General features: G+C 34.7%; 1 protein-coding gene across 7 annotated transcripts in view; it reads right to left on the reverse strand.

The window, feature by feature from the left end:
• Positions 1-13,254, reverse strand: part of LOC145277684 (uncharacterized) — a 377,033-nt gene that overhangs the window by 177,917 nt on the left and 185,862 nt on the right. For all 7 annotated transcript variants that reach the window (XM_080129364.1, XM_080129369.1, XM_080129366.1 and 4 more), the window contains one exon: positions 1,246-1,362. In XM_080129364.1, the coding sequence (XP_079985490.1) occupies positions 1,246-1,362 (117 nt within the window). The remainder of the gene's footprint in view (positions 1-1,245; positions 1,363-13,254) is intronic.

Consider the following 13,254-nt stretch of genomic DNA (forward strand, 5'->3'; position numbering starts at 1 on the left):
TTGGTAAAACACCCTCTATAAGAGACGAACTTTGAATTTATAAAATATATCAACCCTGTGTCCTTTTACACCCCTGATAATTCCCACCTTCACCTAGAAATTGACTTGTTTGTTTTCAACGGTGGAAAGACCTCAGAAAACACTGAGCAGCTCATTTCTATCTAGATTAATTTGGGAGGCTTTTACGAACCACCTAAAATTTAATTCTGTTTTACTTTAAATATTGCCTGCTTTTTAGTATAAACCACCACGCCCAACTGATAGAATCGAAATTTTGCAAAAAATATCAAAACCTTTGGACAACATTAAGATTGTCCATAATGTGAATGTGATATTGTGATGACTGGAACTAGTTTAAGAGACTAGATCAAAAGGATGGTACATGATCCTTCCTCATTCAATTTGGCCTTGTGCCACATTGTGTACCTTTTTTTTTTGGGGGGGGGGGGGGGGGGGAAGGTACCTTTTGTAAAATTTATTGCAAGAATTATCCATGGCAAAAATGTTTTATTTTTCCTTTCAAAACTGCGTCAACTTTATCCTGGAAACTGATATATATCTCCACATAGGTACATCTCCAATATAAATCTCACCTGTCAGCGTGTGAATGTATGTGTGTTTGTATATCTCGCTAAAACTTTCGACACATGCAACGAACACCGAGAAAACTAGTATCGTTAGGAAGATCCATTTCTCAAACAAATATTCAAAAATTGGTCAAAAGTATTAATTCTTTGACCATCAACTAGGCCGTTTTTTGCAAGGTGTCAGTTTTTAGCGTCAACATTTTTGTCAAGTCATTGACGCTTTGCGATCTCGACGTATGCTTAAAAGTAGTTAGTTAGAAAGCCTGTGATGTTACAAGTCGCTTGGGCAAGACAGCTAATATGTTGGCTTTTTTTTTTTTTTAACCTTCTTTTCCATTATTGCGTTACAGGTTCGAGTCTGGCTACTGCAGTTAATTTTTTTTTTGTGTGCTGTTGCACATTCTTGTTTACAAAATTTTGCTTTCGGTTTCACTTCTGGCTGATGGCGCCCAAATGACGCCCCTCCCTCTTGTCACAATTTTTTTTATTAAAACCAGATTTGATGATAAGGCAACCAACCCCCACTTCCCAATTTTTTTTTTTTTATGACCGAGACATGCTGGGCGCCCTCTTCCTGCTAGTATAATATATAATTCACACACACAAGAGTAAAAGATTTCATAAGGAGAAACTTGTGAAAAGCAAGTTGATTACTTACAGGATCTCCCATCATTGTGTATGTCTTTCCAGTGCTCGTTTGTCCATATGCAAAGACACAGGCATTGTAGCCTTCAAAAGCCGCCTCCAAGATCTCTGTGCCCAAATCTTGGAAAACCTAAAACAAAGAAATAATTAAAAATTGACAATGATTCTAAAACTTTTATGAAAAGGAAAATGCATGTTTTACGTTGACACAAGTTTGAGAGAGAGTGAGTTATGGATACGAAAAGAGAGAGTGCGGCAGCGGGGAGAAAGAAAAAGGGAGGATAGCATCGAGCAGTATATAGAAAAGGGGCAGGAGAGATGCATAGACAGAGAAGGGGGAGGAGAGATGCATAGACAGAGAAGGGAGAGGAGAGATGCATAGACAGAGAAGGGGGAGGAGAGATGCATAGACAGAGAAGGGGGAGGAGAGATGCATAGACAGAGAAGGGGGAGGAGAGATGCATAGACAGAGAAGGGGGAGGAGAGATGCATAGACAGAGAAGGGGGAGGAGAGATGCATAGACAGAGAAGGGGGAGGAGAGATGCATAGACAGAGAAGGGGGAGGAGAGATGCATAGACAGAGAAGGGGGAGGAGAGATGCATAGACAGAGAAGGGGGAGGAGAGATGCATAGACAGAGAAGGGGGAGGAGAGATGCATAGACAGAGAAGGGGGAGGAGAGATGCATAGACAGAGAAGGGGGAGGAGAGATGCATAGACAGTGATGAGGGAGATAAAGATAGGCAAGTTGTAAACGTGAGAAGGATAATGTAGGAAGAAAGCATGGAAAAGAAAAAACAAAGGAATAAAGCAAGAGAGAAGGATAAAGATGTGAAAAGATACAAAAAAAAGATGAATAGGAATTGCATTGAACCAAGCTGAATCATCACTTTTTTCTTTTTATTACTCTCTACTCCCTGTAAGAGAAAATACTGTAGCCTTAGAAACCGGAAAAAAACAGCTGGTTATATAGACAAAAACCTTAAGAGTTGAGTGTATAGGTGAGTGTAAGGTTTGACCGAGGGTTAAGATTTGAGAATGAAGGCTACAAGGATGACTCATCATACATTTTAACAACTTCTTGATACACATGTATACTGTAAAACTCACACTCTCTCTCTCTCTCTCTACACACACACACACACACACACACACACACACACACGAATATCTGACAAATTTTATTTGATGAAACATTTTGAAAGTAGATGCTGTGTATTTAACAGATATATATTAGCAGTTCAGCCCAGCTTTGCTCGGACCCTATGTACTGTCCATAACTTATATATTAAAAAGTTTGGCTCTTGTCCAGGTGACCTACAACTAAAATTTCAAATGGTTAGACTCAAAATTGATGGAAGAGTTTGGTAGAGTCTGTGAAGGTCAACTCTTTCAACTTTAACCTCTCTGCAGCCATATTGTCTTGCCCAGAACCTGATTAAAAAGCTTGCTGCATGTCTGAATACCCTTTATGTAAAATTTCAAATGCTTAGACCCAAAATTGTCTGAATAGTTTGCTAGACACCGCAAAAGTCAAATCTTTTGATCTTTGACCACTTGGCAGCCAAATTTTCGGCCACAAATCGATTAAAAAGCTTGCCCTATGTCTGAATAAACTTTATGTAAAATTTCAAATGTTTAGATCAAAAATTGGCTGAGTAATTTGGTAGAGACCACAAAGGTCATTTTTTTTTTTTTTTTTTTTTTTTAACTTTGCTCCCAATTTTGCCCCCTTAACATTGGTTTTAGGCTCAAATCAAATTAAAATATTTGGGCCATGTCCAAGTAAACTACAGATAAAATTTCAAGTGTTTAGACCCAAAATTTGTGAAGGAGTTTGGTAGAGTTCTCAAAGGTCAAATTGTTGAACTTTGACCCCTTAATCACCAAATTTCTGGCCGAAAACCGATCACATCGATTTTCCCAAATCTCAGTACCCTGTATATCAAATTTCGAGTCTGTAGACTTAAAATTGACAGAGTTATTGCGGAGGGAAATGTACACACACACACACAAACAGACAGACAGACACTTTCACTTTTATGGATATATAGACTAGCAGTTCAGCCCAGATTTGCTCAGGCGATATGTACTGTTCATAACTTGCACTACATGTGAATACACTTTATGTAAGATTTCATATGTTTAGACCAAAAATTGTCTGAGTAATTTTGTAGAGACCACAGAGGTAAATACTTTTAATTTTGACCCGTTAACATTTATTATTTTGGTCTCAAATCAAAACAAAAAGTTTTACTCATGTCCAAGTTACCTACATCTAAAATTTCAAGTCTTTAGACCCAAAATTAGCGAATAAATTTGGTAGAATCTGCAAAGGTCAACTCTATCAATTTTTACCTTTTGGCAGCCAAATTCTCATCCCAAAACTGATTAAAATGCTTGCCACATGTCTGAATACCCATTATGTTATCAATTTCAAATGTTTAGATCCAAAATTGGCAGAATAGTTTGCTAGGCACCGCAAAGGTCAAATCTTTTGAACTTTGACCCCTTGGCAGCTCAAATTTTCGACCCAAACCAATTAAAAAGCTTGCCCTATCTCTGAATACCCTTTGTAAAATTTCAAATGTTTAGACCAGAAATTAGCTGAGTAATTTTTTTTTTTTTAACTTTGACCCCAATTTTGACCCCTTAACATTTATTTTTTGGGCTCAAATCAAATTAAAAAATTTAATCCATGTAACCTACATTTAAAATTTCAAGTGTTTCGACCCAAAATTAGCAGAGGAGTTTGATAGAATTTTCAAAGGTCAAATCGTTGAACTTTGATCCCTTGACAGTCAAATTTCTGGCTGAAAACCGATTAAAAAGATTTTCCCAAATCTCAATACCCCTTATGTCAAATCTCGAGTCTCTAGACCGAAAACTGACAGTTATTTGGTAGGGAAATGTACACAGACAGACAGACAGACAGACATTTTCAGTTTTATAGATATACTAGCATTTCAGCCTGGCGTTGCCCGGGTGTTTGGATGTGTATGTTGAGCAAAAAAAAAAAAAAAGTGGTAGTAGGAAGGCAGGCTCAAACCCGTACCGCAAAGGAGGAAAAGAACGGGGTAAAACCTAACGTTTATGCTGTTATGACCACTGCCAAACCGGAATAACGCAAATATTACACAAGTATAAATCATGTAGAATATCTGCATGAAGATAATTACACGTAATAGTTAATTGAAGATGATCATCCTGCAAGAAAGAAAAAAAAAACTACTAGAAAATTAATTAAAATGAATGTTTAAAAGAATATGCAAATTAGCTAGATCTTTTGTAGATGATCCCATTTCCACGACACATATATAACAAAGCTGTATTTTCTTTTTAAATAAATAGAAAAGGGTTTTTAATATGAATATCAATGCACACACAAAAAATTCATAGGAGTCGGGACTTTTTCAATATCAGAAAAATTTGCGTTGATTATCTGATACCAAAAACGATTCCTTAAATCGTCTTTTCTATTTGATTTTGTTTAAAAACAAAATCTTTCACTGCTTGTAGTAATAATGAAATAGTATTTGATTTTTAAACAACCAGGAAAACTAAAATCTGTCCATCTCACCACATGTTTCAAAAAAATTTGCACATGTAACATGTATTTTTACGGTGAATCAAAAAAGTCTGACGAGTCGCACAACAATGTTCACTCTACACAGGTCTGAATGCTTCTGTCCACTCTCCCCAGCAACCTGCTTTTATGGGGCCCAGGCGCACCTCAAAATCACGTGAGAGACATGATTTTTCGAGATCTGTGAGAGCCTGTGGGCATTAAGAGACCACGGTCGCCATCTTGGATTTTTTCGTTTTTCCTTCTCAGTTCGCAAGACAGACAGACAGGAGTACATTTTTGCGGTAAGCCTTCTATTTTCCCCGCATACAGTAATCGAGAAAAATAGCAACTTCATAGCTAAATACTTTGAGATTTATAAACAACTAGCGAGGGGTACCCGGCGTTGCCCGGGTGTTTGGGGGTGTGTGGGGGGGATTAAAAAAAAAAAAAAGTAAGTATGAGGATCGAACTCAAACCGTTATGGCAAAGTTGTGAAAAAAAAAAAACGTGCGACGTTAACCATTGCCCCACCATGACATGCTTACGGAAACACGTTTGAATTTATTTAATTACTTGGATTTGGCAGGTGCCCGTTTTAATGAGTTGATGAGGTGAAGTTTGACTGCGGGATTTCATTTACTGCTGAACGCTTTTTTTCCCTCCCCCAAGATGTTATAGGAAAAAGACTAACCCACATGCGGCGAGCAACAAATATTGAATATTTATCTTCCCGAAATCGAGCAAATTAAATAGACAGGCGAGCTTCGTTGTTAACTGTGAGATATCACGATTTATATGCGATATAAAATGTTTTAAAAAGTTGTGAACCGACCGACCGCTTCTCTGAAAGAAGCCTTTTGTAGACACACAGAAAAAGCGAACACACATACATACATACATACATTTTCGCTTTTATATTTATAGATTGGAATCAGCAATTTAGTACAGAACCGGTAATTGTATCAGAAAGAAAAAAAAAAAAAAACATTGGAATCAAAAAGTGAGTGACTTGACAAATCAAAGTAAACATTTGATAGTCTTGCAATAATGTTCAATACAAGCCTTCATGCTATCCTTATCAATGAGTGATCTCACTAGCATTATTCATGATACACTTTTCACTTGTAACATCCTTATTAGCACGATCCATTTGTGTTTGGATATCTGGTAGAAATTATTGTCGTCAGGTACAACATTAGTAAAAGTCTCCTTCTCATCCTTAGACTTGGCAAGCCAAACAGGTTTGGAAACTCGTTTAGCTTCACCATGAGCAATTTTTGTTTTCTTAGTCTCGACTCTGCTGCCTGTCCTTTTAAGCATTTAATTAGCTTTGAAACATGTCCTTCCCCCCCCTCCCCCGACAAAATGTGGGTGGACCTGTAAATTCACTCTTGTCCGTTCGTCTGTCCGCACTTTTCTCAATAACTACGCCTTGGAATTTTTTGAAATTTTGCACAAACATTAAACATGATATGAGTAAAAAAAGTACCAAAACAGATTTTCCAGGAAAACTCCAGTTGCCTCCCTAGGTGCCTTTCGGGTTAAAATGGCTAAAATTGACACTTTTGTGCTTATTAAAAAAAATTGATGCCTTGGATTTTTTATAAAACTTTCTAAAAAGTTATAACTAACTGATTTCTATATAATTTTGTTTGTTTATACTTCGCGATAACTCTTGGGTGTGCTCCAAAGCTCTCTCATGGTTAATAAAAACACTCCATTACCATATTTGTTCAAAATTTTCTGTGTATGTCTATTCAGCAGTTTTGCATGGTGCTGAACACCAATTTAAAATATGTTAAGGCCTTGGGGACTTTTGGGGCTAAATGGGGCAAGGCAAATGATGGATATAGTCATTTCTTTTTTTGCATGGTGCAGAACTCAAATTTACATATGTTAAGGCCTAAAACTGCACCTTGTTCATTTTCACCAGGATTTTACATCCCCTGGGGACTTTTGGGGTTAAATGGGGGGGGGGGGCAGATGCTGAACTTAGTCATTTTTTTTATGCCTCGTTCACTATGCACTCATGGGGGACCATGCATGCTTCACTCATTTTCTATGGTTGCATCTTCAATCTGATCATTCTATTACAGAGTTCCTGGTCTCTACTGTATAAAGCTAAGAGGATATCAATCCAATCCTGTAATCTAAGTCCCATTTCAACTATTAGAGATTGCTATTGCTTCTATTACATTATGACTTCTGATGCTCAACATTTCAGGTATCAAGATACCGTCTCAACAAACATTTAGTTACAGAAGTAGTATTTGGGTCAGAATCATGGGAGAACCAAGAATTTAATAACTGTTCCATCTTTAAATCTAAAACAGCTACAAGGTAAACAGCTAATGATAGTCTTTTCTATTTCATGTTTTAGAATCAAGTCCTTCTGCGTATGTTTCGCAACTGATATAAATGGACCCCTTTAGTATTTTGTCAATTTTTCAGGCTTATATGTGAGTTAGGATTCAAACCCCTTAGAGGCATTAGGATATTGTTGTCACTATAAATACAAAAGGGAAGGTGTCTGTATTGTTAGCAGTAAATGGAATATCATTTTTTTTTTCAGACATTATATTATTAATGCTTAATACATAGTTTTTTTTTAAGTAAAAAATCACCAAGTTCCAAAATCTACATAAAATAAAGTACATTTAAATGTATTTTACTAACGGTCAATGTCGGGCTGCATGCTTATATATATATATATATATATATATATATATATATATAAATATAAAAATAACAGCATATCTACATTCCAAAAACCAAATGTTTATTTTTCATACCAAATAGCTCTTTCAGCATAATAAAATGTAATGCATTTCAGTGAGCACCCCCACCCCAAAATATTTTTTTTATATTTTGGATGAAAGTGTAGCATTTTGGGTAAATCGAGTCTTCCCAATGCTTTCTGGTCAATTTCCTTCTGGGAGTTGGGATTCTTGATTTCCTTCATTTTCCGTAGATAATACTGGAATATATATATATATATATATATATATATATATATATATATATTAGTGGTCTGGCAAGGTCACAAAGTCAACCGAAGCAGCAAAACTGAAGCTGCTTGCCACACTATACTATGCCAATAATTTCCAATGTGTAATAAACCCATTTTGGCTTGATTAAATTCCCACCAGTATCTCAATATTCCCTTGGATACCCCTCCCATCTCCCTCTACATTAAATTCTCTAGGCAGGATTTCCTAATATTTAACTCTTAATATGCCTATCACTAAATGTCACATTATTTTGTTACCTAGCACCCTCTATCCTCTTCTAATGAAAAGCATTAGGCTTCGAAATGCCTAGGCATAACGAGCTTTTATAACTCCTACTCCTTTTGATTCATCTTCCTTACTGAATTGATGATTAAATCTATATACCAGTATATACTTTTGTATTGTTGATATTTTTCCCTCTTGTGTGTGTGTGTGTGTGTGTGTGTGTGTATGTATATATGTGTGTGTGTGTGTGTGTGTGTGTGTGTGTGTGTGTGTGTGTGTGTGTGTGTGTGTGTGTGTGTGTGTGTGTGTGTCACATTCATTGCTCTCTTCAGACAAAATCTGTGCTATATTTAATTGTTTCTATTAATGTTTTAAAGAAATATGATCCATGCATTGCACTTGTCTCAGACTGTTTTTCCCTTCTTTTTTATCTCTTAATTAAAGCTGGTGCCTTACATTGCTCCCCTACCCATCTCTCCTGAAAGATTCTGACTACGACAGATACCCCCAGATACCCCGGGGCTTTCATTCATTTTCTATCAACTATAAAAAAACAAAATAAGAGATTTCAACAAAAAGAAAAAAGTCCTTTAATCTGTCGGATTCCCGCCGATGATATTCAATGATATTCGCATCCTAATTCTATTTCTACTAGGAGAGAATGCTTCTTACTGAAATGGCGTTAGATACAGTGCAAGACATTTTTACGGAGATGGCAGTGAATATACTGCAAGACATATTTTTACTGAAATGGCACCAGATACACTGCAAAACATTTTTAGACTACCTGCTTATAAGTTATTACAATCCGATAGTTCTTAGGCTCAGACCCCTGATGTTTTTAGCCTCTCAGCCTATAGCCACAACTAAGTGATATTTATTTTAATAATTATGCCGCACAATGTACCAAATATATTACCAGGATAAGGTAATTACTTAAAAGAAAATCAAGTATTGTATACTAGTAAAGTCAGTCAATATGAATTATTTGGAAATTTAAGAAACAAAAATAATTCAAACTGCACCAATATGCAAATAAACAAACCGCATATACCTGGAATTGCTAAAGATGCAGTGAAGTAATGTCATTTTTTTAATACTTGTTCAGTTTTTTTTTTTCTTTTTAACTTTTACAGAAATGAAATAAAATTTCAGATGTAAAAGAGACCATTCTTATTTTTATTGTTTAATTAAAATATTAAGAGTTATTTCCCTTGCCGAATGTGATTTGTGTATGTGTTTTCATTGCTCCCCACGAAGGCAAAATATGACACATGGTCGTTTTTAATGTTGGGGTAAACCAGTTTCCCCAAAAGGGGCATTCTGAAAATAAGCAAAAATAAAAAATTTTAGTATAAATAATTAGTATAGAAAGGTTTTAGTTCCATTGACAAAGGACAAATTAACTTAAGTGTAGCATCAGAACAGATACTACACTTGGATCTTAGCCTGAAGGCCAGATCCTACTTTTTCTAATTCTTTTTATCAATCCTAAAAGCAATAGCTTTTAAAACTTTAACATTTTGGTTTGATCCCTATTTTAGTTGTTGGAGTGTTATGAAACACTTTTGGAGACAGTTTTGTTTTGTTTTTTTTTGTTTTTACACTGTTTTTCTTTTTTTTTTTTTTTTTTGCAGAACCTATAAATGAACATAGGTTTGTACTGAGGGTTGCAACACTTGAGATGTAACTCCATTACAAAATTTTTATATCTTTAAGAAAACTTCTAAGTCACATGGAAAAAAGAGTATGCAACAAGTTCATACATAAATACTAACAAAGAGTAACTAACAAAAAGATAAATAAAAACAAATTATTTAAGAAATAGTAAAATGGACTACAATAAAAAAATATTTGTAGTTTAACTTCAGTATAAATTTTAAATGAGAGTAATGAATACAGTTTGTACGAATTTTAAGTTTGATTCTGGGTTAATATCTCATGCTTCTTTTTTTTTTTCTATCAGCAGAAACGATGGCTCTTTCATTAATGTTTTGGGTAAACGGGTACGAGCAATCAGAATGAAGACAAAATATGGTGCAACTACACTATAATAGGAAAACGAAAAAATCGATTAAAGAAAAAAAAAAAAATGGTATTTGACATTTTTGTGTCAATTTCCACTAAAAGTAATATCTAAATTGGCATGTCAGAAGTACTTAGAAAACAAAAAAAAAAAACGACTTTTCAATCTTTATCGTAAAAAACCCTCACCATATTGTTTTAAGAACATTTGATATAACAAGGGAAATAACTCAATTATGTTAAGAAAGAAAAAAAAAGGAAGTGGCTCATATTTATGATTAACATACAATTTATTAAAAAAAAAAAAAAAAAAAAAAAAAAAAGGCAATAGTTACAAGCTATTTACCTCCCTTTGGAACTCCATCGTATTTTTAGCCAAACATTTTCTTTTCACTAATTTTCATCAAAAAATGTTTTCTTTATTAATTTTTCTACCTTATCATTTTACATAATTTTGGGGTATATTCATTGCTGTAACATGACAATTAGAGACAATTGGTTTGCCTTGAAATTCAATATTAAAAATTTCAATTTTTGCTATTATAGTTTAGTTGCAGCCAAAATATAAGTATATACAGATGCAGGCTCGAGTGAAACTCATATTTCTGTATTTCTTCTTTCTAGCTTTTAAACAAGTTTTTTGTGTTCAAACATAAGCATATGTATTATTTGCCTGATATTCTTTTTCGTATTACCAATTTAATCACCATAATCAGGGTTTATTATAGTAGACTGATATATAGAGAGAGAGTTAACTCCCTTAAGAGAATTGGTCTCTGTGTGGGGTGATTGTGGTCACAAGATTTTTAGTACTGGCTGCCCCCTCCTTACATGGTTGAAAGGCAAAACAAGATTTCAACCCTTTTTTCTAGCGCCCAACTTTTATGGCAAGATTATTTATGTGGTTGTGCAAAAATAATGTTAAAAATTAATTTTTTATAAGGTAAGATGAAGCAGAAAAATAAAAATGACTTTTAGAAGCTTAAAGTTTAGAATTAGAATTAGGTTTTAGCATGGCAAGTACTAATCTGAGCTCCAATCTATGGCTCCTCAAGTCAAACTTTCACAAAAAACACTAACTACAACCATTATCAGCAATATTCCCTACTGTAAGTGTACCTAAATTTAAACACAGATTCCACAAACAAAGCTTCTTTCCTAGGGCTGCCTGCCTGTGGAACAGTATTCCATTGGCCTGCTTCCTGGCCAACACCAATGTGGTAGTCTTCACGTCCAATGTCAACAAGTTCTTGTTGAGCCGTCCCCTTAAACCATCAAATTCTACCCAATCTACACCACTAACGATTACTACACTACCACTTTACATTCATTAACCCTTATCCTCAAATAGACTTCAGGCCTTGGTAAGTGGTAACTTTTGTAAAAAAAAAAAAAAAAAGTTTTTTTAATATTAAAACAAAGACAAATTACTAAAGATATGTAGTAGATAAGCTAATTAAATCTTTTTTTTTTTTTTTCTCTCTATAGACCGTGAAGGAGAGCAATTAGTTTGAAGACATCTGCTTCTACACTATTGTGGGTATATTGCATGCATACTGTATATTACAGAAAATAAAATCCCAAAAGAATTGTTAAACTTGGAACATTTGTGTGCTGTCTTTAATATTTTTTTATGGATATCACTGAAGACAAGGTATGAAGCCACTTGATGTAAGGAGCTAAAAAAAATACTACTTCAAGGTCAAAAACTAGCCAGCGATTCTTCCCCCTTTGTCAGGAACATTGCTCTTGGAATGTGAGGGTTAAGGAACAAAATAAGAGACGTGAGAGTTACAAGGTGGCTGAGAGTAAACCTATGGTCCACTTTCAATCACTCATTAAAAAGATAAGTTAACAACAATAAACTACATGGACCATTAGAACAGATGTCATTTCTTTGGAGATATTTATTTTCAAATAGACAAGCTTGTGCATTTCTAATACAAGATGACTGGAAGTATATTACTAGATTATCAGAGACAAACGCTCATCAAAATGAGTTGAGTCAAAGGATGATACTAATTGTATTTGGACATTCCTTTAACTATGCAACACTAGTATTAAACTGCAAGCTTCCAGGATTAAGGGATATGTGTATATATATGTCTCCGTTTAGTCTCGAAAGACAAAGGATACCCCCTGTAGGGACAGCTGTGCATATAATTTTGAGAATGTGTGCGAGGACACTTCTCAACCTATATACTCAACAATTTTTGATCTACCGACTTGAAATTTGGCATGTAGGGTATTCAGAAATGTGGAAAACTTTAATCAGTTTTCATCCCGAAAAAAAAGGGCTGCTAAGGGTTCAAAATTGGTATGTGAGGGTCATTAAATTTTTATCTATTTGCTAACTGTTTCACAAATACACATGCATGAATCGTTCATATGACAGATTACTTATGTTAAGAATAAGTAGGTTTGAAAATACTTTTTAAAGATTGTGTCAAGCTTGCCTAATGGTTATCATACTTGCTTCACTGTCTAGATTTTGGTTTCGATCTCAGCTCGATTTTTTTTTTTTTTTTTTTACTTACTTACCAGATGTGAACTGTCTCAGTTGATTCCCGTTTTTTATTTTATTTTTATTTTTTAAAAAGAAATTTAGCGTTACATTTAATACCTATGGTATTTCTGTTTATAATAAATAAGAATTCTGCATTAATCAAAATATAATATTTATGCGTATTTTACACCTGGGCAACGCCGGGAGGCCTGTTAGGGTCTAATTAAAAAGAAAGTGTCTAATTAAAAAGAGAGAAAAAAATGGGCAAGCTTTTTAGCTGAAGTGTTTTAAAGCATCCAAAGTGATGAAAGGAAATAAGATTAGGTACAGACATGCAACAGACTTTAAAAAAATAACAAGACTAAAGGAACCGGAAGAAAAGAGAAGAAAATCATGAATAAAACTTGGTGCATAAAGAATCGTATACATGAATTAGTTTCAAAAGCATTGCACAGCAGGCAATACTTGATTGCATCTAGTTTCTGTAAGTAAAACAAATCTTTGATGAGAACATCTTCAAATGAAACACAGGCTCTCCAGAAACATCAACAAATTCAAGTAGATCCAAACAAAACAGATATTGACCGCTGATTTCATAAAAAGCCGTTGGAAAGAACCGAATCACCCCCCTGTATGTGAAGAGCCTTCCAAAAAATCAGGTGCCGAGGTTTCCTGTCACTGATTAAA

Source organism: Euprymna scolopes, chromosome 6, assembly GCF_053919585.1.
Source record: "Euprymna scolopes isolate OS-2025 chromosome 6, ASM5391958v1, whole genome shotgun sequence".
In the NCBI taxonomy this organism is placed as follows: Eukaryota; Metazoa; Mollusca; class Cephalopoda; order Sepiida; family Sepiolidae; genus Euprymna; species Euprymna scolopes.